Consider the following 27574-nt stretch of genomic DNA (forward strand, 5'->3'; position numbering starts at 1 on the left):
GGTCCCCATTTTAAAGACAGGGAGGAAGCCAGGTTTTAATTACATCAAGTAACTGAAGTGTGACCACACAACCTGTACACAACAGAGCCTGAATTTGAACCTACAGTTTTCACTTTCACATACAATATCCTTAACATGACATTGCAGTTACCACTGACTCTGACAGTTTGAGCTCAGCATGGAGCACATTTGCAGTGGTTTTTATACCCTAGAAAGAAGTTTGGGAACATGACTGTTTTTTCACTGCCATGGCTAACCTTCCCTCTATCGGCCCTCTATCACTTTATGGCCTTTTTTTGCCTATTTATCCCAGATCCTATAGTGCTTGTATATCGCAAATTAATAATAAAAATAACTACATAAGACTTGATTTAGTTCTTTCTTTCATTGATCAAAGACCATTTAAAACAACTGTCCATTTTGAAACTTCCTCTACCTTGTTGTAGTAGAGTCGGATGCCTCAGAAATGTCCTCAAACTATCACCCGGAAGCATGGGGTCATACTCTCAGGACTGGAAAAATGACTGTTGTGTTTTAGACTGAGTACATTATTTTAATAATTTTTAAAAGTACTGGATATTTCTGAGCCAGAGAAGCCTATATAAATGATTAGAACCAATTTCTATCTTTGTTATTGTTGACTTTGTAGTGTACAAATATGCCTTTCACACATGCTTATTGATTCAAAAATAAAGTTTGTCATTTATACATCCATTTAAGCCATTTAGCACAGTGCTTTGCCTAGAACTGATTGGATGATTGAAAACCTGGCAGATCAAAGTATGTACATTTCCAAAGAAAAGTACTTCGTGTCTACAATGGAAGCAATAAATTATCCCCCCCCTTTTTTTTGCATTTGTAATTAAATCTTTCCAAATGTTAGAAAGTACCCAGACCACTAACAATATTTGTATCATGTTCTGGGGCTTAGATGCTCCAACCTGACTTGAAATGGAGACCATTTGTTCTAAATTGATTTCAATGCCAAGCCAATAGGTCAGCCCTTAATGATGAAGATGCCATTTCAGCCCAGCCTCTGGTGGATAAGCCAAAATTAATTAACTCAAGTCCCATAGTATAGAAAACAGATGCTTCTCTCATGTTGCACAAGTAAATTCTTTGTGTATAGATGTGTTCTGTTTTATTCAAAGAATAACAAGTTGGAAGTTAAAATTGTAAGTTTTCCACAATGGAGCCAGCCTTTAGTAGTGATGACAGAAGCATGAATTTACAGAACAAATTCCAGCAAGTGCATGGAAAAATGAATTATTCTCTATATCTCTTACTTTGGCCCCGGGCCAGGCTTAGGAGATTTAGTTTTAAAACCTGGGCCGATCCAAATGCTGATCCATCCCAGAACAGACCTAGGAGTTCCAGAACAACACCAAGGTTATTTCTAATCTATTGAATCCCTAAGAGACCGCTCCCAGAGGTTTACATCCGCATCATTCACTTGGATTCAGTTCTTTGGCCAGCTTGCAAATGGCTGAAGATTAGATTGTTCTCTAGAGGTATGTTGTTAGGTGCACTGTTTATCTGGTTATTCATCTCAGTATTCACTCAGAACTAGAATAGTTGCTTTTCCTAGGCTGTGGCTCGCCGAAAGTAGAACAATAACTTCCTGGTTCTGATCTTTTTTCGGAATTAATGGGTATGTTTAAGATAAAGATGTTACCATCTAGTAATATAACTCCAAATATAGTCATCTGAAGTTGATCATCTGATAATGTATGGTATTTTTTTCTTCTGAACGAATGTGAAACAATCCATGTTTTCTTTCCTTTCTGTTAGACTGAAAATGATGAGAATGGCCAGGCAGAAAACTTTTCCATGGACCCACAGTTGGAGAGGCAAGTGGAGACCATTCGCAACCTCGTAGACTCCTACATGTCTATCATCAACAAATGTATCCGAGATCTAATTCCAAAAACAATAATGCACCTTATGATCAACAATGTAAGTGACTATAAACTGTCTCATTTTAACTTCTAACCTATCTTAGTATGGAAACTGCTCATAGTCTCATCAGTTTCTTTATGCTATTTTCTGGATGGTTGAAATACCTATTACCCAGGTTCATCATTTTCTATTACAATTGGTTAAGTGACTAACCAGAGAAAGAGGATTCAGGAAACCAAACATGAAACTTCTAGCCACAGTGCTGTGGTATTTCCTACTGTCTATCTCTTGAAAAGTATGCATTTGCTCACAATAAAGCAGAGCAAGAATACTGTAGCTATAGTCGGGGCGTAAGATAATTGCAAAGGCAACAATAAAACCAGATGCCCGGCTCCTAGATTTTGAGATTAAAGGCAAAAGATATTTATTTTTTTCTACACACATAGACATAAAATATATTAACATGGTTATTTTACACCTTCTAAAAGCTATGGAATGCTATTTTAACCTGGGAAAATGGCTTTTTGCCCTATCCCCTTGGATTAAAAGTCAGTCAACTTTTCTAAAGTAATGATGATATTGCCACAGATCTTAAAGTGCCTGCTACACTAGCCCTCAATCGATCTGTATCATGTAGAATCTCTCCTTTTTCATGGTTATTTTTATAGTAGTCAGGATATGATACTTAAATTATGGTCTAGTTTGGTTCTCTGGGTAGCTAGTTTATTAAAGTACAAGTTATATCCCAAGTTATTTGAGAAATTATCTTTTAGATAAGATAGGCTGTAATGGGGTGCCTTATAACAGGCTTTTCTGACTCTTGAAAAGGAGATACCAGCATTTTTAGTTCTAGCAATCTTCTAGGGGCACCTTTTTATTTAAATCAATGATATATTATGAGCATTTGCTTGTAACAAATAAAAATTAGCTGGCAAAGGTACTAAAAAGAACCCCGTGCTAGAACTTAGGAGAAACCTGTATTCTAAGCCTGGCTCTGCTACAAACTCTATTGACCTAAAGACAAATCAGTTAACTTCTTTGCATCTAGGTCCTCCATATGTAAAACACTAATCATAGAAAAAGTACCCGGCTTAGGGATTTATTCCAGAAGATAATATATATGGAAATACAATGAAAAATATACTTGTAAGAAAGCAGTGTGGCTGGCTGCCTATATAAGAACTATAAAAAGCCTTTATCCATATTTCAGGATTTATTTCAAAATTGTGTTTGTAAATATGACCTTCTGTTGTTGTTCATGGTCTATTCATTCCTTGAATAAAGGTTTCCTTGAAGAAACCCCTTGAAGGAAACCCTTCTTGAAGAAACCCTAAGCACCCATGGTTTTTACCTAACTCCATTCCCAGACACATTTTTGCATATTCAACCAAGGTTAGTAGGATACTTGGAAGTATCAGCAGTTGGTAAGCAATATATTGGAAATTTGCAAACTATGAATTGTATTCTTCAGCTTAGTCAGCAGCCTACTGTGTGACCTGAAGCAAATTATTTGGGCCCTCTGAACTGAAGTCAGTCACTTCTAAAATTACGGTAAGAACAAGGAGCTGCCTCACTGTATTGTCAGAGAACATAATAAATGCAACTATATGCCATTTTGAAAAATATAAAGTAGTAAACAAATAGTCTGTGTATTTTTAAAATTACCCTCTTAACTTTGCTTAAATGAGTTCAGGTTGTTTTGCCGTGGTATATCCAGGCACTTGCTTATTTAAACATTTTCCTGATTAAGTATCATTTATCTTTTCACGATTTTATCGTAAGTCATTAGTGCTGCCATCAGTTCAAACACTAGGTTGCTCTGCGCTATATTAAATCATCAGCACAGGAAATAGCACTTCCTGTCTAGAGCTGTAAGGAGTAGCCTGACACTAATTAGTTAAAAGGAGGAAAAAAAATGACTCTCTCACAAATCCATCCTACTTTCACCTTCTCAAGAAACACACACACACATACACAAAGAAATGTGGGAGTAATTGCCCTCACCCCTCACCGGTGTGCTTGTTGGCTTTAATGAAATGGCTAAACCCCCACCTCCAGGGCATAATCCATGGAGGCAGAGCTCTTGGAACTGTCTTGAGAGAGACCTTCAGAATGGTGAGAACGAAGACTTCAATTCTGACCTGATCGGCACGGTCAGACCTTGACATGGAGATTAATAGGAATGTGGAGAAAACGGAAACATCATGTAATGCCAGATTCTTACGAAATTATGGTTATCTTTCTTTGAAATTTAACTTTTTGTATCTGTCAGAAAATAGTTTTACGTATCTCAGATGACCACTTTTCCTTGAGTATTATTTTATCTATGTTTTTACTGTGTATATAAGAATATATAGTTTTTTATATATTTGATCATTATATATGTAAAAATGTAAAAAAATGGCTATTTTTAAGTGCCATATTCTCAGAGCATCTTTTTGTGCAGAATGTCTGAGCCCTTTTTGTTCATTCTGGAAGTGTTCTATTGAGTACAGGGAAGAGAAACATGGTGGACGCCCAGCACCGTGTCGTGCACATGTGTTGATTTTTTATTCACTTTAAGGTGCAGAGGTCTTCAAGGTAGAGAATTAATCATAGAATCACAGCTAGAAAACAAATACCTTGACTGCTCATTCTAAATTCCATTCACTTAACCCTGCTGTTTCTGGAAATGGCTTTGGGTAGACGCTCCAGAACCGATAAATGCCTGAAACGGGGTCCTCTGCCTGTGGACAGTCACCATGGAAGGTGGTGCTGTGGCCTTTCCTCTTTGAAATGCGAATGGCTGCTCTGCCTTCTGAAAAAGAATATGTTTCAGCCAACTTTTATAAAGTTCAGAATTTGGTGGGCAGTTTCCTTTGAAAGTTTACATTAAGTGTTCTGCCACTCAAGTCTCCATATGGAATTATTTAAGAAGTTTAAAGCCAGCAATAAATGCCTTGCCTCAGACATACTGTAAGCCTTTGTCTATTGAAGGGCAGCAGCTGTTTCATTGCTTAAGCATGCTAGGTAACAGCGGCACAAAGAAATAGCACGTTTATGACAGCCGGTCCTTCTGGTCAGGCTACAGTCGAAGCAGCAGACTTTTGTTCAGGACACACATTAACACCCCATGGCAAGCACAGTTTGATGGCCTCTCCTCCGCAGCTCACTCCACCGGAAGATTCGTCATCAGAAAATCAAGAAAGGGGATCCAGCCTGATTGTAAAAGTGTGACTGGCAAAGTGGTCCACAATTCTGTGTTGGGACCCATAGGACAGCCACCCACTGGGTACCCATTATTTTGCCCAGATTATAAATGAAGAAACTGAGCCTCCGAGAGGTTAAGTGACTTTCCCAGGGTCACACAGCTGGGGCTGGCAGGGTCAAGATGAAAATCCAGATCCTCCCATTTGCAGTCTGAGGGTCTGTCCATTTTAACGTCCGTTAATGCATATGGCGAGGTTAGGAAAACTAAATACAGCTCAACCTTCTCAAACTGGGGGACTCCTATCCCCACAGCACATACCTGGTGTATCTTCCCAGAAGGTTCATTTACTCAAAGATTTCATTAGGTTGTTTGCATATGAGAAGCAATGTTTTACATATTAACTAGAAATTCAAGCAAACCCAGATAATACAAAATAGAACATAAAGTTTTTATGAAACTTTTTAAGAACCAAATATGAAGCCTAGAGGCGTTTCACACTTGGAGTGTGTGCTGCTCCTGGACCCCCGGAGATCCACATCCAGTCTCCTTGGCCATTGGCACTTTGCTGGAAAATTAGTAACATGTGCCCTAGTTTCAGAACTCGCTGTAACTTTCGTGTGTATGAAGTAGAGTGTTATTTCAAATGTTCATTATTTGAGGTGAAAGTATACCTTAAATACCAGGACACTGAGTTTGTTTCTGTGGGTCAAGAACTCAGCATCCTGCTCAAGAAACAGATCGGGACCAGGGTCCAGAAGTCCCCCTCGTGTTTCCCCTCCCCCCCACCCTCATCACATCCCCCCCCCCCAAGGGTAACTCTCCTGATTTTTTACAGCATAGCAGGGTGCTGCCTGTTCTCGAACTATGGAACCATAGTTCCATAGAACTATGGAATCATATATAGTGCGTGCTTGTTGGTGTCTAACTTCTTCTGCTTGACGTTATGTTTGTGAGTCAAAGGATGTTGCTTTTTAAAGAAGGGAAACGTCATTGGTCTCTAGCAGAACTAAATCCCTGAGAAATGGAAAGGGAGCTAAAGCAGACGTGAAAGAACTGTGAGAGCTCAAAAAATCACAAGCTTGTCACCAAGCCCTTTTCCCAAAGTAAGCACGTTTACACTTCTCAGTTACGTTTTTTACATACTTACCCGTGTGACCGCGAGCAGTCACAGACTGCAGCCCTCCCGTCTAGAGACGGAGAGACCTTAAGGAAACGGTCTTCTTAGTAACAGAATTGTGTGACAATTCTGGGAATGTCCCTTCCATTTGTGAAGGCCTTAAAATGGTCTTAGTTATGAAGACAAAAAAAGGTCTAAGTTGCAAACCTATCACAGGTTGATAGAGAAGGGTTAAAGTAAGAAAGAGGGGAAAACATGTGGAAGGTTTTTAATGACCTCACATTCCTCTACACTGAGCAGAACGACATGGCACAGTCATGCCTGTTTATCTAGCATGTGGAGTCTGAGCTGCAGTGAGGTTTTGCGTATGAGGATTTTTTTTTGTGGACCGTGCCAAGATGTATAGGTTATAAGGTGTTATAATTAATTAAAAACATAAATATTATTTCAAGTCTTACATCCAAGTATAATTCGTCTATGTCACCTTCCGTGAGGTACATTCCAAATGCCATCATCTCAAAGAGATCTACTTGGCCTCAATTGTCGTGCAGAATCCTTGATTTACATATTTGTACCAGGGACACACGGACTGCTCAGAAAGTCCCTGAAGTGTCTGGAAATTCCCTGAAGTCCCCCCTACCTTTGTTCCAGTTGTAGCATCACCGCGGTAAGCTAGCACATGAGTAGAGGCTAAAGTTTTGTTCCAGTGCAAAATAAAATGTTCACCTGCATACGCTCTGTATTGAACTCTGTATGTCACTTGATGCCTGCACTATTGCGATAGCTTGCTCTTTTGTTCTTGCGCGTCTGCTCACCTAACGCCAGTCTGGCCTATGTGCTTTAGCAAGAATAGCTTTTGTGTGCTGAGCACTAACGAAATGCGAGGCATTGTGCGAGGCAGTTTATGATCCTCAGGACAGCCCTTGACGCAGCTACAACCGCTGCCCTCATTCTGCAGATCAGGAACCTGAGACTGACAGAGGTTGCTATTTGCCTAAGAACGGGAAGCATGGGAGCTGGGACTCGGATTCAGAGCTGTTTGCTCCCAGAGCCTGAGCTCTTGACCACTGTGCTGCACCGCTGTTTTCTCCCATGCTAATCATACTTCTATGAATTCAGAGCTTTTGCCAAGTCTTTGGGATAGTAGGCAAGTTTTGGTGTGTAACATTTGATGTGGAAGAGTTGATTCAAGGCAGATCTTTTATCAGAATGCTGAAACAAGCCCTTATTATTTTATTTCGTGGTTTGACAGCCGCTTCTTACTTCAGACCTGCTTTAAATCTATTCTTGGAAGGACCTTCTTTTAAATTACGTTTAATAGATTCTAAGTGATGCTCCAGTTAGAGGTAAAGCTTCAGACTAGCTGAACTCGACTGCTGTTCAATGCCAGGAAAATTGTCTGGTTTTGAGTTCTGAGCTGCGCCATGTATCTGAGTGCACACACACACCCAGCCGTGGAAGATTTGTGTGAATGTCCCTGACTCCTTGGGTACTCCTTGGGACTCCTGCAAGTGTGCTGAAAAGTGAATAATTCTCCAAAAAAGGGGGAATGAAATATTCCCGAAGCTAACTTTACTGTCTTTCCTCGAAGTCTAACTTTCCTTCCTGACTTTAGATTTTCTGCTCTTCGACTCACCCAAACCTCAGTGGTTGAGGTGTCCTTGTTCCTTTCGTTCTTGCCCTGTTACATCAAAACAGCACCAAGTCGAGTTGGCTTTTCCTTTATAATGTAATTTAGCTGTGCCCATCTTTTCTATTCCACTGCAATCTTGCTAGATTAAACCCTCACCATCTCATAAATGATCTATTAGTCTTATAACAGATTTCTTTATCGCTGTTACCACCCTTACAAATTCTTTTCCAATCACAGACTAATTTCCCTAATCTCTCTTTTATCATTTCACTTACTTGTTTACAAGTTTTCTGTGGCTTCCCATTACCAAGTGGATAAGGTTCAAATAGTTTTCTTTGGCATTCAAGGCTTTCACATCTGGCCCTAGGTGACCTGGCCACATTTACCTTCCACAACTATCACACATAAACCTACCCTACTAGACAGTTGTCCAAATACATCCTGTCTACTAGATTACTTCCATATTTGAGTCACTCTTGGTTTACAAAATATGTGCAAAGAATACTTTTTATTTCACCACAGTGAAGCTGTGATTTACCTGAATTTTCTAAACTATTTACATAGTTTGATACCTTTAAAAAAATAATAAAGCTATGTGTTTTAGACTCTTATCTCTTGGTTATGTATTTAACCACAACCCAGGAATTTTGAGCATCTGACAGCTATTCCGTTGTCTGCCTGAATTTGTAACAATTAAATATACTGGCCTTTGCTCTTTCTTAGAAAGACCCAGTGACTCTAGATAAGGGTTAGTTTCATTTAACAGAGAAACTGAAAAATCCAGGTTGGTTTATTTTTCTAGGCTTAAGTCAATTAGCATACTTCCTTGCCACTGTAAAATAATGATGCTTAAACATAAATTGTCTTTTTTTTTTTAATTTTTTTTAATCTTTATTTTTGAGAGAGAGAGACAGAGTGTGAGTGGGGGCGGGACACAGAGAGAGGGGGACACAGAATCCGAAGCAGGCTCCAGGCTCTGAGCTGTCAGCACAGAGCCCGACTCGGAGCCCAAACTCATGAACTGTGAAATCACAACCTGAGCTGAAGTCAGACGCCCAACCGACTGTGCCACCCAGGCACCCCCCAAATTGTCTTTTCTAAGCACTCAAAGCGGGGAAGACGGTAATGGAAAGAGCACCAGACCTTTAGTCAAAAGATTTGGGATTCAACCTAATGTTATGTGATTTGGGGCAACGTACTTAAACTCTGAACTTCAATTGCTTTATCTGTAAAATTGGGATCATAGGGGCCCCTGGGTGGCTCGGTCAGTTGAGCATCCAGCTCTTGATTTCAGCTCAGGTCATGATCTCACAGTTGGTGAGTTCAAGCCCCATATCGGGCACTGTGCTGACAGGCGTGAGCCTGCTTGGGATTCTCTCTCTCCCTCTCTCTGCCCTCCCTGCTCGTGCGCTCGCTCTCTCTCTGTCTCTCTCTGTCTCAAAAATAAATAAACATTAAAAAAATTGGGATCATAATACATTTCCTAAGTGTGTGGTGAGAATTAAATCAGAAGACTTCTGAAGGCACTTGGGACACACCATATTCCACCGATCCTCATTCACTTCACATTTAATATTTCTGACGCCGAAGATGCATGTCACACTCAATGGCATCTTGGCATTCTGTCATAGTTTACTTGATGGTGTGTTCTCTTTGTGGCCCAGAAAATCATGGTGTCTTCAAATTACTGGTATCTTAGACTTGGAGAAATATGGTGGCCAGTGCTCTCTCCCGCAGGGTGGTGCAGTATATGCATCCTCTCCATTCTCGTTCTGCTACAAAATGCCACTCCCCTAAGACTCATACGTATTGTTGGGACTTAAGTCTTTTTTCATGTATCTGCTAACCATGGAGACTCATGCCAGTTCTCATTACTGTTAAGTAGCTTCTATTGGAAACTTCTAGAAAGCGGAGACTCTCACTTTTTTTTGGTAAATCAACTTGCATAATTATAGAAGGTTCTGTGTTTAATAAAAATTCACTTATTGGTACTAATTCCACTTTTGAGATGACACCGCATCCTGGGATCTTGCTAGTGTTTCAGTGATTTTGGTAAGAGCTAGGAATACCAAGGAGTGGATGGCTTGTGGTATTATATAGGTTTCTTACATCAGTGTTTTCTGTTGAAAACACTGCTTCTTCCCTCCTGGTACCTGCCTCGTCTCTAAGCCAAGCAGCCTCAGACAACATGGTGGAAATGCTTACGTAGCCAACAGGCCCTGCTCTGGCGATGGCAGGGTTTAGCCCTCTTTTCAACTAATGTAGGTTTTCCTTTAGTCCACAGCCATGAGACAGAGGGAAAAACTGTTCCTGCACTGGTGCTGAGAACTGGGAGGGCAGGAGGAAACTAGGAGTAAATAGATGCATACACACCGTACATCTTGCATACCTCACGCATCATGCACCTTTTCCCAGAGTGGGCTGTTGTAGACTTTGTCCACAGCCTCTGAGCCAGTTTATGCCATCTGACCGCACGTGTGTTCCCATTTTTATTTTTCTGTGGTGACCTGACAGGTTAAAGATTTCATCAATTCGGAGCTCCTAGCACAGTTATATTCTTCGGAGGACCAGAACACTCTGATGGAGGAATCTGCTGAACAGGCGCAGCGCCGGGATGAGATGCTCCGAATGTACCAAGCCCTTAAAGAGGCCCTCGTGATCATTGGTGACATCAACACCGCCACCACTTTCACCCCTGCACCGCCTCCTGTGGATGACTCCTGGATACAGCACTCCCGCAGGTAGGAAAATGGCCCCATGTCACCGGAGGCCTGCCAAGCTCACCCGGTATCATTTTCTGAGTTTGCTTCCCTAAACCAATATGAACCTGAAGAAAAAGGATAATGTAAGTCCAGGAGTGAAAGAGGAGGTCAGATTTTCCCAACCCCCTTCAAAAACAAGCACAAAACATCCCTACAGTGGAATGTTATGTGGTCATTAAAAAGAGTAAGTTCTATACTGAAATGAAAAGATAGTCAAATTAATGTGAAGCTTTAAAAAAAAAAAAAGTAAGTTGTAGAATGTTGTGTTCTAATATGTACAAAAAAGGAATTTAGAGAGAGAGAGAGAGAACATTGCATTATATGGCACTGTATTTTATTGTGTTGTATTATAGAAGGTATTTGAAAAGGATACACAAGAAACAGCTACTGGTTGTCTCCACAGAGTGCACGGTTGGAAGGAGGGAACCTCCTCTCCACCATTGACTCCTTGTATACCTTTTCTTTTTTTAAGTTTTTTTTAAAGTAATCTCGACACCCAGCATGGGGATCCGACCCAGGACCCTAAGCTCAAGAGCGGCATAGTCTTCCCACCAAGCCAGCAAGCAGTCAAAGTGTAATTTTTACAAAGCAACCAGGAAGCTATAAAATACTCTCTTAAAGATGAATTCAGACAGAAACTGCTCTGTCTCTCCCCAGGTCACCCCCTCCGAGCCCCACCACCCAGAGGCGGCTGACCCTGAGCGGTCCCCTCACGCGGCCCGCTTCCGGCAGAGGGCCCGCACCGGCCATTCCCTCTCCCGGACCCCACTCGGGGGCGCCCCCCGTGCCCTTCCGGCCCGGCCCGCTGCCCCCCTTCCCCAGCAGCAGCAGCGACTGGTCCGGAGCGCCCCCGCAAGTGCCCTCCCGGCCTACCAGGGCCCCGCCCAGTGTCCCCAGGTGAGTGCTCTGCGCGCAGCACAAGCCGGTGTGTGCTCTTCGGTTCTCTTCTCATAGCATGACAGACAGAGTTTATTTGGAAAAGAAAATCGCAAAGATATTATCCTACACATTTGCGATTTTCACCCGGGAAGGGTATTGTGGGCAAATGGTGGAGCCTGTGACACCATTTAAAAACCAATATGTGGTCCAAACCTCTCCTTTACCAACTGGCACACACTTAATGAGACCACAGAAAACTGGGTCCAAATGAATGACATTTGGGCAGCTGTTCGTAGAATCTGAGAGAGCACTTTGAAAGGCAAGAAAGAGCTGTGGCGGGGTTATTGCAAGCTGTGTGCGCCATAGGTCCCGAGAGTATCAGGAGCTAAGGCCTTGCCTTCTCTATTACCAAAGGAGTTCTAGAAAACCACTAACTTCAAGGAATATTATCCATCTGCCCTCTGAACTATAACCCTTAAGCCCAATATTATTAACTTTAATGTAGCCTGAGTAAAAACCGGACTGATTAGTTTGCAACCTTTTTTTTTTTTTAACTACGCATAAAAATTTTAACACGCACATGATGATTGCTGTGTGCAGTCACTAACCATACATGAGATGGAACTTTGTACATTTGAATAATACACCTTGGCATGTGTAAGCAGATTTTTCAGGCTTGTGAAACAAAATACTGAATAAGTAAACGAAACTTGAAACGTATACAGTTGAAGCTATATTCTCACTTTTGTGCATTTACAGTCAAATATGTACAATATGTATAATTAGAGATTTTTTTTTTTAATTTTTTTTAATGTTTATTTTTTTTTTGAGACAGAGAGAGACAGAGCATGAATGGGGGAGGGTCAGAGAGAGGGAGACACAGAATCTGAAACAGGCTCCAGGCTCTGAGCTGTCAGCACAGAGCCCGACGCGGGGCTTGAACTCACAGACCGCAAGATCATGACCTGAGCCGAAGTCGGCCGCTCAACCGACTGAGCCACCCAGGCGCCCCATAGAGATTTTAAATATAGAAGGAATTAGGAGGTTTTGTCCTCAACATCAGAAATTTTCAAAGGAAAGAACATTAGCCCATACAGAAATTTAATTTTTTTTTAATTCAATTCAGAGGATTAAAATATTTGTATGCTTAATGAAGGAAAACCTTACTATGCACGTACCATAAAACAGAAGTGACTTCCTCCGGCCCACGAAGCCTGAGTCACCTCACCCTCTGATTGCGGGCCTTACATTTATTCTGATCTTCATATTTTTGGGTGAAATGAAGAGAAGGGGCAACTTAAACATGTAAACAAAGGGTGGTGTAGCAGGAATGACAGAGGATGTGAAATCAGAAAACCTTGTTTGTCACAGACCTCGCACAACTCATTAAACTCTGAGCTAGGGGTTCCCCATCAATGAAAGAGGAACGATTTCACCAAGGTCGTTGCCCACGTCATATGAAATGAGGTGTTTGAAAGAGCCTGATAAACTGCAAGGCACTGTGGTTGTTAGGGTTATCATCACTTTGGTCCCAATCAGAAAGGATATATGTACTCTCAAACCTATTTTTTTTTTCTTAAAAATAGGTTCAGTTTATAACTCATTTGGAACACAGCTAAATTTCTAGTAATAATAGTAAAAGTGATAGCTAATATTTATTGTGCTCTCACTGTATGCTAGGCACTGTCCTAAGTGCTTTGCAGGTACATTTTTGTTTACTGCGCACAGCAACCCAAAAGGATAGGTTATTATCCACTTTACAGATGAGGCACAGAGTTCTAAACAACTTGCCCAAGGCTGCTCGACCAGACCCGAATGGAGCTGGGCTTTAATCCCAAGCAGTCTGACTCCAGAGCCCAGTCTCCTGACCACAATACCAGGGTTTCTCAACCTCGGCACTGCTGGCATTTTCCTTGTGGGGGGCTGTCCCACGCACTTCAGTATGTTTTGCAGTATCGGAGCCTTTACCCAGTGGATGCCAAGTCGTACTCCTCCCCTCCCCCCCCAGTTGCAACTATAAAAATGGCAACATTGCCAGCGTGTTTGGGGAGGTGGGGAGTGGGGTGTAAAATCCCCCTCTCCTTGAGAACCACTGCACTACGGTATTTCAGAGATTTTTCCCTTCCGTGTAAAAAATAAATTAAAAAGATCATTGTTGAGTCTCACTGCAAGTCAGATTAAATTACTGTTTTAGGAAACTTCAGATTGACTGGGAAAGTGTCTGCCATTGTGCCAGGAAGGTATGGAGGCCACTGGGCAAGGGCGTTGAGAGTGGGAAGACAGGAGTCCCATAAAGAGTCGGCTGTTTTGTCTGTTTTGCTATAAGAAGGAACCAGAGCAACCTGGCAGTGCCTTTCCTCAGGAATGAACATGCATGTCTTTGTTTGCTTGCTTGGCTTTTTTACCTCTTTGTTTCAGATAAGCTGGCTTGCCAATACCCTTCAGAGATTCTGTTGAATGCTGAATCGGTTTGTTAAGTGGGATGGAGTCGCCCTTGGTATTCCCAAGCTCCTGCACACAAGGTAGCAGGCAGGAATTGGTAGCTTGCGCTAGAGAAGGGGAATCATCAGCTTTAATGCATCTGTGTTGGGGAATTTATAGGACAGCAGTTAAGTTATGTTATTCAAAATTTCTAGAATATTCTCAGCTTGGAGCCAGATCTAACTTGCCCTGGCCTTGAAAAGAGTCTCAAATGTAAAACAGAAATGAGAGTTCAGAGTAAAAGAGGAAAGTTGGTTTTTGTGCTGAGCCTTCAAGTTTCAGCGCCAGTTCAGCACAACGGGAGGGAAACCCCTCTGGGGGGGTGGGGGGGGGGTCACCTGAGAGGGAGCAAGAAAGACTCTGTCAGGATCCTTATGCCTATTAAAGTTTAGCTTTAGATGAAGAATTCTGACCACATAAAGTCTGTTTTTAATAAAAGCCAGAGCAGGAATCCTACCAAATGCAAGCCAGAAATGGGGTTTAAGATTTCAAAAAAAAAAAAAAAAAAGGAAAGAGAAAAAGAGACGACAAAGATGGAAAAAGAAAGAAAAAAGTTGAGGAAGCTTTTGTTGAAACTTCACCTTGTTCTGTTTATTTATATATTCTGATTTCCCTCTATGAGTTGCCTCCATTTTCTCTATTAAAAACTTAAAAAAAAAAAAATGAAATGCCATTATCCATCATCTCCAGGAAAACAACCCTTAGCTTTCCGAGAAGGAAGTTTGATTTTTTTTTTTTCCCTAGCTCTTTACTTTCTTAAGGGCCCTTTCTCGTCCTTTATCTGAAACCAGAAACTCATAACGTGACAAGACAGTACAAACCATGTCCCGCCGGCTCCCTGTTGGGCATTAATATTACAGAGGCAGTAACTGAACTTTTAGAGGCAAAATATTCCACCATTCGGCATGTGCCTGCACGTAGCTTTCTTCTGGATAATTTGCAACTTCATTAGCAAGTTATGATTTTGACTTTTAAGAGCATATATACTTTTAACCCTATTCAAAGGTAATGAAAGCACTTGCAGTTGGACAGAAACCATGAGCGTTCTGCTTTTTTTTTTTTTAATTATTATATATTTCCATTCCAATGTAAAGGAAGAGGAAGGAGAGAGGCGGGTGGAGTCATTTTTGGCCCCACTTTTCTCAGCTGCTCAAGCTGTTCTGGTTTATGTGCGTGGAGGCTTTCGGTGAAGAAGCTGGAAATACTGCGAGCTACATGCCTGTTTTAATTACTTCCACCTGAGCTGGGGGGGCATCTCTGTCCCAAAGAGACTCACCAGTAGGGATGCTTCTGTCATTAGTAAGTTCAGTGTACACAAATCTGATTTGTGGAACATTTTCTACCGCCAGAATATCTGACGTTCCCCTCCCCTCTCGCCCCACTCAACTCCTCTGAAGGGGCTAAAGCCCAGTTTGAAAATCCCAGCCAGTTTTGTTCTTGTTTAGCAAGATGATCTTAAGCAGACATCACCACCTCTTTAGGGGCCCTATTCTCTTACTTGAAGATCCCAATCTTCATCAAATACTAACGTGGGGGCTGATGTAGCTATTTTCAGTCACAGCTTCTTAAAATTAGTTAATTGGGAATCACAGCCTTTGACATTAACAGAACAAATTAACTGAAGCAGAGCGTGTTTTTCCTGGCAACAGCTGATTCTGGCATTATTTTACTCATTTGTCTTCTCCCCTCTCCTTGGACTAAGCTATTTTGCAACAGTCAAAAGGGGATAAGGGTGGGAGGAAGGGTCTCTATCCAAGGAAAAGCAAACTTCATTTGCCTCGTCACTCAATCCTCTCTTTAAAAAAATATATATTGAAAAACTGAAGTATGTTCTTTTAACTACCCTTGTCACCAAGTCTGATGGTGTCTTTTAAAAATGGCAAAACTGAATCATAGGAAAGGATTTGGCTTTTACCCCAACTCCTCCACATGACAGAAACGCAAGATGGAAACCAAGAAACGCTCCATCGGAGGACTCTCTGATGAGTGCCATCGCAAAGCTGGCACCCTGCTCTGCGTGCGCAGCCCCGGAGGGGCATCAGCACTGCCACAGGGTTTCCCACTCGGACCCATTCCGTGACTTATTCATTTCCCCCGACTTGACATGGCACCCTTGTGCCATGGCACCTTCCGGTCCCCCATTCTCCATAATTTACTGCTAAACCAACCATGGCAAAAGATACATAAATCCCTCTACACAAGGAGATAATTGTTGCACTCGTGGTCTTTTCTTTAAGGAAGTAAAAGCCATTTGGTTCTCTTTACAATTTAATCTTGTTTCAGACATTTGACGTTGATACCCTGCTGTGCTATATCTCTTTTACATATTTTATATGTTGATTTAATTGACAGTTGACACGGAACCCCTTTCACTTAGGGAGAAGGTCTCCTTGTTTTGTTTTGTTTTGTTTTTCAGCCAGTCCCCCAAATTTTGAGTAAGGACAAACCCACGATTCTTATAAGTGTGTCTTTGCATCCCTAACATGAAGGTTTGGTGCCATGAAGGATGAAGCTGCTGAGAATTGAAGTCATGGGCTCAGGGTACATGGACAATTAAGCGACTTTGGGGACTAGCCTGTGTCCGACTCTCCCGCAATCATGTCCTGGAAACATCCTGATTTGCTCCCTCTTCAAGAGCCCTCTAAAAGTATGACTTCTCTTAGCAGCTGAGTGTCATTTGGACAAATGATGAATTCGCCTTGTGATTTCTGATTTCAGCCATGAGGTTTCTTTTTTTTCCTTACTGTCCTTCCCCTTTAAAGAACAAATAAATAAATTTATGATTAGGTAGTCTGATTTTTCAGGGAACAGTTTTTATTTTTAGCGACTGGATTTAAAAGTTAAGCAAAAAAAAATTTTTAAGTATAAATGCCAAGAATAGAAACAACTTTGAGGTATTCTTTCTGATTCTTAATACTTAATGCATTTCATGAGGCTGCTGTGTCACAAAATTTGTTACTGAAATCCCAAATGTAATTAATAATTTGTTGCAGGTTTAACATGAGTTGTCATGATGCTTCATATATTTTAATGAAAACAGAAATGCGGCCATAAACTGTTCACTAAATAAAATATTCAATTTAATTTAAGCCCCTCAATTAACTATCCCATCAAAATCATTCAAATTCCACAACGATTCTGGTCGTAACATAATATTGCACTGAGGTGAATCGATGGTTAATGGCAAAGTTTTTCATTCTTCAGTCTCGGTTTCAATCTGGTTTAAGTGAAGGTAAAATTAGTCTGGTGGTTTCCTTCTTGGGTCTAGCAAACTTGAGTCTCCTTTACACAAACATCTCCATCCTGCCACAGTGCGAATGACGGGCAGCGTGTGTAGGTGAGGCCCGGGAACAGAACTGCAAGGGTTCTGAAGGTCAGAATCTGGGAGTTTTGCAGAGGTGTCGAGGCGGACTTCAGATTGCCTTTCTGTTTTCGATGTGTCCCCTATCTTACTTTTCCAAACATCCGATGTGGCAGGAGGATAGAAGAAAAAAGAAAAGAAGGAACGATCTACATCAAACTAAGTACAAGCAACATAAATGCAGACAGGCTGCAGGCAGTGGTAAATATAACAATATGCCGCTGTTAGCCCAGTGGTAACTGGCATTAAGTTAACGGAATACAACTGTTTCCACATCCCATGACAAATAATAGCAAATAGCTCTGTCATTGTTCTCTCTGGGGTTCTAAGTTGCTAAGCTTCAGCCATTGCAGGGAAAGCCCTTCTGAGTTTCAAGATACCCAGCCCTGCCCTGGGCTTCACCTGATTGATAGAGGAAGACAGCCAAGACGGGAGTCTGGCACAAGAGCCACTGACCAGTGAAAACTGCACAGTAAATGATGATTATTCTTCCTGTGGCCAGTCGGCAGCAAACTGTCACCGGTTGGAATCTGCTGAATGTTCCTCTATACAAGTTGATGTCAGCTCAAAAAAGAAAAGAACAGAGCAGAAGAGAAAAGGAAAAGAAAAGCGAACTGCACCCGGTGTAAGCAGACAGGCGCACACAAGCTAGTACTGCTCTTTCATCGTGCCCTCTTTTGTCTCCTTCGCTGTGAGAGAAGAGTGATTTTCCAGGGAAATCCTTCACATGCAGACAGTTCTGGTTAGATGGCATGTTTTTCAGTGACTTCAGAGATCCATAGCACGAACAGCTCATTCTCGGAGTGTGCTGCTCGGATAAAATTTAGAGGTGAGAGAGCCACAATTCATGGCCCTGAGCTGCCGGGTGCTTCTTCCTCCCCTCTGACTTATCAGCTACTGTGAAAGACTAGAAGCGAAATTTAGCTTACAAGAGTTGCTTTAGCTGATAAACAGCCAGGAAATTAAACATGAAATTGTAAACACTGCATCTTTCACTCAGAATGTGCCTTAAATGCTTACCTCCAGCAGTATGAGAAAGGGAGTTGAGGACTTAGCTGAGGGTTTGATGGCTTTTGTCTGCCTGACATAACTTTATTGCTGCTTAAACACAGAATTTTTAAATGCCCAACACTGAAATCCTTTAGCTCACTAGAGCCAACATACTGTAACCATTGTCTGGGGGAACCTCTGAAGCTAAACACGTATTTCCACCCTTTAGTTGCCAAATGAAATCCATCTGGCTTACTAAATGCTGTTGCCAAAAGAATATTACACTTTTGGTCTGGCCGGTATTTTTAAGTGTGGGGGGAGGGGGACAGTGTTGGGAGGGCATTGGCTTGAGAGAATCTGTATGTGTATTGATGCCCTATTACCTGTACGTGGATGAAGCTGAGATCACTTGGCAACTCTGATCAAAAATAGAAGAATTCCTACCTAGGGCAAAGTCTAAAGCCACAAGGTATTTAGGCAGCCTCATCATGGCATGGTACTTTCTTTTCCTTCTGGCTGCTTTTTAGGCATCAGAGCCACGTGATAAGCAAACCCACAAATAGCGGGTACCCTAATTTCTGGAATTATTTTTTTAATGATTCCCATAAACACTAGGAAATGTGTTCCTAGTGTTCCAGCCAAAATGATCAGCTCACATGAACTGTAGAGAGAACACATTCCATCCAAGGATCAGAAAAAAAAAAATGGTTAATCAAAATGGCAAATGGCAAAATTCTCAATCACTCATGGTCAATGTCAAGGCTGGGCCTTCTTGACTTACTTCAATTGCTCGGACATAAGGAGAGTTCCAAACCTTCATCAAGTCAATGTTTTCCCCCATTGGAATTAGTTTCACATCAAAAATTAGGAAACAGTGTAAATACTGGGAACCCAGTAAATGTGCAAGTTAATATAAAATTTAGAAATAAGCTCCATTCCCGGGGCGCCTGGGTGGCTCGTTTGGCTAAGCATCCGACTCTTGATTTCAGCTGAGGTCGTGATCTCACAGTTCGTGAGTTGGAGCCCCGCACTGAGCTCTGCACTAACAGTGCGGAGCCTGCTTGGGATTCCCTCCCTCTCTCTCTCTTTCTCTCTCTCTCCTTCCCCCTCCCCTCCCCCCCGCGTGCACTCTCTCTCTCTCAAAGTAAACAAATAAACTTTAAATAAAAATAAACAGAAATAAGCTCCATTCCTCCCCTGCTTCCTTTGCGGAAGGGCTGACAACCCAGCGGAGAGGGAGACTAACGAGACCTGGGACAAAGTAGCCGCTCCGCCACACAAGAGTCCCCAGGCTTCTGTGGCAGGTCTGAGAACCAAGAGGAAGTGAGACTGTGTGAGAAGAAGGCTTCAGGTGGTTTTGAATATGATCTGGGAAGTGATTTTACTTTATGGTCAAATATAGCAGTTGTCTCCACCATGTAAATATTACCTATATTTGGTTTCAGATTTCCATGAGGCAGCATTATCTAAATTTATTTTGGTCAGTATATATGACATTGATCTAGAATGAGACCTCTTGTGAGAGTAGATGAGAAAGACTTTCAAAGGTATTTTGCAGCCCAGAAAGTCTAAAATGAAATTATTTCACTTGGGCATGGATGCTTATATAAGATATATTCTGTACCATGTGTATTTTTTTAAGGTTATATTAGGATTGTTCTCAAAGCCAATTTTAAGAGTGAATGAAATTTTTCCCTCAAATAAATCTACCCTTAGCATCATGCTCAAGGGACTTTGCCAGAAAGTCTATACACTGCTCCACCTTTAGACCACCATTCACGGAGGAAAAGCTATAAAACCTGAGGAAAATGTCTACTTATTTTTAAAACAACTAGAATTTCTTTTTTGCTTCTTGGTAGTGTTGGAAAATATTTTAGTAACTAAAATAATAAAACTTCATGTGAGGCAAATTCTACCTTAATTATTGCCTCTTGGGGTGGAAAATTAAGGAAACATTAGTAAATGTGTTAACTAGAGAAACCACCACAGTAATTTCCCTCCACATATCTGAGTCTAAGGTCAAAATAAAACCCATGCTACACATATTATTTGAAAGAAAGCAAACGTCTAGTTTTAGCTCGACAATAGCAGTGTCAGAGTACTCAGGATTGAAACTAATGGACCACAAAAATCCCTGTGACTCATCATTAGACACTGATTAACTTACTTAAATGCCCTATTGTTCAGTGTAGGAATCTGTAACAAGGCATGTTGATATGATTACTTGATTTTTTTTAATATTCCAGACACTCTAAATTATCCCATTACCATCTTAATACTTGAAAACTCATTTTAAAGCACAGTATCTTTGAATAGACATGTTGAAATAGTGCCTCTCCTTTTTGCTTAAAACTTTGGTGTATAATTGACTGCATCTTATAAATTTCCTTCTTTTCTTTTTTTTTTTTTTTTTTTACCATACTTGCCTCCTCCAACCCAGGACCTTTTCTCCATATGTAGCTATTTGATGTATGTTGTTCATTCACCGTCCTCTACATGACTGAACGACACATGGGGCACTCGTGCCAATAGCCACTGTTACTGTACTGTTCCAAAGTCCCCTTCCCTGTTGAGCAAGAAGAAAATATTTGTGAGCGTCACAAGGAGTCCTTGCAACTTGTAAATACTTTCATAATCTCCATAGACTGTTCAGCTTTCAGTTAAAGTGTTGTTCTTTTTATGAGTAAAGCTTGCTTTTCTATACTTTTTCCTACGGAGTTCATGCTGCTTATTAAGTGTGCATTTTGAGAGGTAAAAATACGAAGCCAGAACAATGAAGGTAGCACTGACCACTGTCTCCAGTTGAGAAAGCAATATTAAATCAGAAAAGCGAGGTCTTAGAACCTTTCTCTTTGCTGCATTCTCATTGCACTCTTGCTTTGTACCCCAATCCTGAGTTCCCTTGTCCCTCAGGTGAGCCCTACAGCCAACAGGACAGTCTTCCTTTAGTTACTTATGTCGGACACCTGCCTTCTAGCTTCTAGTGTTTGGCAGGCCAGCAGGATGAGGTAATAATCAGAAGAAAATGTTCTGGTTCTTTGGCCTCATCCACGTACAACATTATCCAAAACAGTTTTCTGTGAGTGAGAACAGAGTGGCTTTGAGATCCCTTGGCCTAACGTTCTGTAGGAGTGTGGAGGAACAAACTAACTCTTTTGATCCCTTCTAAGATAATGGAAATATAAATTATATCTTCCTTTGCCTGTCCTTTCCATGATGTTTACAGACAGATGTATGTAGAAATGAGAGCCTTTCACTTGTAAACATGTTGGCTTCACTTTCTCCAAGTCAAGCCGTCTTCTTAAGCACAGCTCCGTGGTCATTACAGCAGTGTTTTCCTAAAAGCATATTTTGTGAACTATTCCTCCAGGATGATGGCAGTTTTCGTAAGACAGATGCCTAAAAGACATATGGTTTTCATAGATTTTTCCGTCTAGACTAGCTTTATTTAGTGACTTTTGGTCTGAATTGGTCTAGTTAAAGTTTCTGTAGAAGCTTGTATAAAAATTTTAAATGTGGGCATACCATTAAGGTGTAAAACAAAAAGTTTGACTTCTTATTGGCAATAGATTAAAAGGGATTGGTTGAAAGTTTCCTTCAGGTTAAGTAATTCTGACCATCCTCTATGCCCACTCGTCCACTCCACTCCCACAACACTGTCCAGAATGGAAAGGCTTACCCCTCAAATCCTATAACTGTTAAATTCATATACTTTTCAGTTTTCTTGAGTAAATTCTTTGTGTTCCAGTTGATGTGTGTGCGTGTGTTAGAAAGCTATAATTCTTTCTGCAGACTCTTTACATGGCCCAGGGGACATATGATTCCTTGCCCTTTTAGCACCAATTTTTACAAACACAGCATTTCCCTCATTTAAAAAAAATAAAAGTAAAAAAAAAATAAAAGCACCCATCAAGCCGTCGAGTAAAGGAGATGGAACATTTGGGAGTTTTTGTAGTACCTTCAGCCACTGATAAAAATTCTGTTTTTAAATGCAGTTTTTGAGCCAGCATCAAAGACTCGTTTAGAAACAGTATGACACTTTAAGAGGAAAATAATTACTTGTAGACTTGCCTAGAAATCGGCCTTTTGCTCCCTCTTTTGTGAGAGCTAACGCCATGGCTCAATCCCAGTCTAGCTGTATCAGAACAAGGAGACTCGTGGAAGGGGGAATGTTGGCCACTCTGTCTCCACCAGGATCATCACCTGGCTATGCACTAAGCATTTAATTGGACTTAGTCACATATTTGTTCACTCACATGGCAGCTTGTGAGGCACACTGCCTCTCTGTTTTCCTGTTTGCTTTAAACTTTTTTGTTTTTAAAACTTGAGCTCTAAGGCATGTTAGAGCTCCTCCTGCTGGATTTTTTTTTTTTTTTTTTTTTTTTTTTTTTTTTTTTTTAAATCATCACTGGGATTGTAATTAGTAAACCGGTAACTCTTTGTCTCCATTTCTGCCACTTGGACTTATAGGTGTAAGTGGCCAGAAAAAATATCACGTGGTGCTTTTAAAACTGGCCTTTTAATTCACCAGGTATCACGGTCAGGCAGAAGTGAAACACTGGTGCAACATAAATCTTCCCTAAGTCTTCAAATTCCTTGATCTCTGTTTTTTTGTTACTAAAATAAAAGGAATTAGAAAGTTAACTTTTCCATCAATATTTCTAGTCACATATTTGCCCTGTCTGAGGTAAGGCCCCAAGTCAGATACTCATGGCTGCAAGGCTCTTGCCCTCTATCAGAGAGGGACAAAAAGCCTTTTCTGTCTTTCCAAACCAAGAACGAATATTCCAGTTCTATGTAGAGATTCAAAGGGGCGCCTTTTTCCTCCCCATCCCTGCTTCTTTTTCCTCTTCTCACTAACTTGAGATGACAAAGGAATGTGCATCTCCTCTCCCAGTAGCTGGTTCTTAGCACCTCCTTCCCAACCTCTCCTCCTTCCCCCAAATGGCGGAGTTGGCCAACCCCTTCCCCTGGTGCCTGGGGTGGGAGTGAGGGGGAGGGCAGGGAGAAGAGGACAGAAGAAGATGAAGAGGGTTAGACATAGTTGTGCCCCAGCAACATCAATGGGACTAGGTTTCTACATCATGTAAGTTCTTGGAGATCTCTTTGGGGATTTCTCAAAAGAGAGAGAGAGGAGGAGGGAGGGATGGAGGGAGGGAGGGAGAAAAGAGGAGAGAGAAAGGGAGAGAAATGGAAGAAAATCATCGGAAGGGACACTGCCTAACTTCATTCAATAGCCATGTGCGTGTAAAACTCTTTTCAAACCACATCCTTTCTTTTACCACTGTATCCCTCTCACCTTCTGCTTCTTTGCGGATCTTTGAGTCTTTCCCTCCACCCAGCTTTTCTGTTGTCAGTGATAACAGTCCAGAGGCTAAACCATGGGTTTTTTTTAATCTCAAAAATAATGCTGTTAAGGAATCATATTGTAATACAACCCCAAACCCTCTAAGTTCTCCGTTTTATGAATTAGGACTCAGAGCAAAACAAGGAATTTTGACACTTGTGATAAAGAACAAGACAACATTTTGTTTCTCAAACTGACAGTGCTTTTTTTTTTTTCTAGCTTTCTTTCCTTCACACATACTATTTCCTATTTCTTGGGCTGCCAGTCCCCTCAACTTCCCTTGCTTTCTGGAAGTCCTTCTAACCCCCTAACCTTCCAATCCCAGGCTAAGACTCCAGGTGTCCCTGAAACTCCTGAGGCACAGCCCTGTCAGAGCACTTACACTGTTGCCCCATCTCGAATAGAAACTCCTAGGCAGTGATTATGTTTCCGTACCTCTGACTTAACACAGCACGTAGCACATAAACAGGGCTTACTGGGAAATGAAAGGATACAAAATGAGTTGATGTGCAGCACTTAATAGAAATTTATTTTGGAATTAACCCAATATTTAGTGTACTGTAGGAAACAATTTAGGGGCTCCTGGGTGGCTCAGTAGGTTAAGCATCCGACTTTGTCTCAGGTCATGATCTCGTGGGTTCGAGCCCCACATCGGGCTCCGTGCTAAAGCCCAGAACCTGGAGCCTGCTTCAGATTCTGTGTCTCCTTCTCTGTCTGCCCCTCCCTCGCTGGCATTCTGTCTGTCTGTCTGTCTCTCTCTCTCTCTCTCTCTCTCTCTCAAAAGTAAATAAATATTTTTTAAAAAATTTTTTTAAGAATTGAAACACAAATACTTTCTCTCTTGTTCTGTTCTATTCAAACGCTTGCCTGCCTGAATGCTATTTTAAAATTATTTTGTACAAATCACAAAGTGAGCAGAGTTAATGTGGGCAAATCATCCTTTAAGCTACTTTTTTGCTGGAGTCACGGAAGTGGGTATATCTGTACTGTCCCTATGAATGAAATCCATGTGGGGAGGGAAATTAAAATTACCATTTATCTCAGGGACTAATTTATACAGGATATTAGATGTTTATATCATCAAATAACAGTTGTGGACTATTTTTCCCCTTATGTTCTTACTTCAGATTCCATCAACTGATTCATACTTTCCCAATGACATATGTTATAAAATCATGGGTTCATTTTCACAGGGGAAAGAAACTGGCTCTAATATGTAGCACGAATCATATTAGAGAATTCTTAAACCCTTTAAGTGGACTCCAAGTTCTCTGTTCTTTCCAACATCTACTGTAAACTATTCTTGGACAGTATTGGCTCATTGTGTTACTAACGCTGAAAAGGCCAAAAATATGCTGGATAGCAGCCTATATTATTTTTTATAATAAATTACAAACTACTATCTTCCATGTGGTCAATATCCTGACCGTCGTAGCATTTTTTAAAACAGCCTCATAGCTTATAGATATGCAAAAATCTGTTTTGTTACTAAATGCTCAAAATAAGAAGCAAAGCACAAATGCAACTGTGTTTAAAATACTGTCTCATAAGCTGGTAGAGCAGACATTTGCAAGAGGAAGGTCTTAGTTAGTTGCTGTTCCATTTCACCCAGAGGTGCTCTCCTGATTTGTCCTTGGCATATTCATTCATTCCCATCCACTGAACTACTGGTTGGGACACTGCCCTCTGCAGGTGCTGTGGAGGACTGTCAGCAGGATAAAGAATAATCTTGGAAAAAAAAAAAAAAAAAAAAAGAATAATCTTGGTTCACTGGAAGTTTATTAATGTCATTCAGATGATGAACTATGTATAAACTATATATACATGCCTTAAACTGTGAAAAACAATGCAAGGATGACATAATTCAGGAGGACCATGGAGAGACAAGGCATTACAGTTCCCAAGGGAGAGAGACTATGGGCACCCCCGACTCAGCTGATCCACCAGGGCCATGTTTGCCTGGGGCTGCTTTCGAGACAAGCCCAGCAGAGCCCACTGTGGGAGGTGCTCTTTATGATTTTAGAAAACTCAGAAGCAGTTTTTGTTTTAGTTCTATTTTGTTCTGTTTTCTAAGAAATTCCCCAGATGTAGCCTTACTTCTTATGGTTCAGTACACAAAACCCTTCATTTAAAAAAGGGTGTTTTTGTTTTTGTTTTGTTTTTTTACCTGTTTCATCAATAAGATAAACAAGTTGGGCAAGTTGGTATCAGATCCTGAGACTCCTAGAAACTGGGATGTGTAACTCTACCATCATCCTGATGTAATTCTATGTAAATTGAATTTTTGAGACAGAAGTATTTTAAAGCCTCAATTATCTTTAATAAGGACAACTTGTGGTATAAAGAAGCCTGTTGCATATCCTTTTCTAGGCAAATACTACCCTGGTAGGTATATCTCATTCCTCTAGATGTGTTAATGTTTGTATATCTTTTTTGAGTGTTTCCTTTTCTTTTTTTTTGGGGGGGGGGGAGGGTGGTTCACCTAGCTAATTCAGGTTGGATTTCAGTCTTAACCCTCTCCAAAGATGACAATTTGGAATGCATGTTCATAGATACTTACTTTCTGTACTTACTGACATTATCGTAAGCAAATACAAGCTTCCCTAAGCAAGTATATTCTTCTGGTGATGACTAACAAGAAAACTACCAGAGATATAGTATCTTGGTCTTTACAAAATAAACCTAACACCTCTCTGACCCATCTTACATCTAATTCTCAAACGTGTCAAAGTATTTCTATAATCATTTCTTCATCCTTCTTAAGAGTTTTTTTTCGGTACTTTCTCTTTTTGCTCATACTTTATCTGCAAGTGAATTGAATTGCTAATAAAGTAAGACCAAAATCACTTATTATACCTTAGAACAATGGTTTTCAGAGCCTGGTCCCAGGACCAGCAGCATCGGCAGCATCTAGGAACTTGCTAGAAATGTCTCACCACATTAGAAACACTGTGTGGTGCCCAGCAATCTCAGTTTTCACAAGCCCACCTGGGAATTCTGACTTATGGTCCAATTTGAGAACCATTGCCTTAGCACATGCTAATGTAACTGTCCAGTAGAAAGAATCCTGGCCTGGGAGTCAGGAAATCTTAGTTTAAACATAGAGGAGGAAGGAAACTGAGCTGCGTAGACTCAGTCTGGCTCATACATTTACCAGTCTCATAATTCCCACTTCCCACCCCAACAAGGAATAAAGGCAGGGGCAGAAAGACCAAGCCATTTCAACAATCAGTGTTATGGTACCTGGCGGCAAGAAACTAGAGGAACAGTCATTTATTTCCACCACCACCCCACACTAAAGCAATTTGCCCTATAGAATTCTCCCCCAACCCCTGTTAAGATAGGCCTCACATCATGAATACTCAAAACCAGCTAACTCAAAGCAGAGCAGATGAAATTTTAGTTCTTCCATTCTTAGAAGAGAACTGAAAGAGACAGTAAGACAAATAATGCATTTTTCTCTTATCAGTAAAGCCAGTCCCCACCCCACCCCCGCCCTCAATGCCACCCACCCTGCATGAGCATTGGACTTTCTTACAAAAATTGTCATTGTCCAAAAGACTGTAAAAGGTTCATCCCTGCAGCTACAAATGCAACTGCAAGTATTACATCTTTCCCTTTGATTTGGAAGCAGAAACATGGCTCTTCTATCATAACCATAAACCGCCCACACACAACACAGTGTTTCAATAAACACTAAGTGATGCAAGATGCTCCAGTTCCATGTAATGGGTTACTTAATGAAGCCCATCACTAAACAAAGCAACTGAGCAAAATTTGGTACAAAACAATTTTGCTTTGCCCAAAACAAACTGTCTTATGAGGTGAATGTCTTTGGAAACTCTTTGAATGGTTAGGAAGTAGACCAATGAAATGGTCTTAACAGTAAACCTTAAATGCATTTCTGGTCTTCAA

The 27574-nt window shown here is 41.0% G+C and overlaps 1 protein-coding gene across 16 annotated transcripts in view; it reads left to right on the forward strand.

Annotated features, from left to right (window-relative positions):
• DNM3 (dynamin 3) overlaps positions 1–27574 on the forward strand; it is a 571670-nt gene that overhangs the window by 529983 nt on the left and 14113 nt on the right. For 5 of the 16 annotated variants that reach the window (XM_042924852.1, XM_042924855.1, XM_042924859.1 and 2 more), the window contains 3 exons: positions 1792–1956; positions 10354–10580; positions 11259–11498. In XM_042924852.1, the coding sequence (XP_042780786.1) occupies positions 1792–1956; positions 10354–10580; positions 11259–11498 (632 nt within the window). The other 11 variants (XM_042924847.1, XM_042924850.1, XM_042924848.1 and 8 more) reach the window with 8 other exon arrangements.

Source organism: Panthera leo, chromosome F3 (genome assembly GCF_018350215.1).
Source record: "Panthera leo isolate Ple1 chromosome F3, P.leo_Ple1_pat1.1, whole genome shotgun sequence".
Lineage (NCBI taxonomy): Eukaryota > Metazoa > Chordata > Mammalia > Carnivora > Felidae > Panthera > Panthera leo.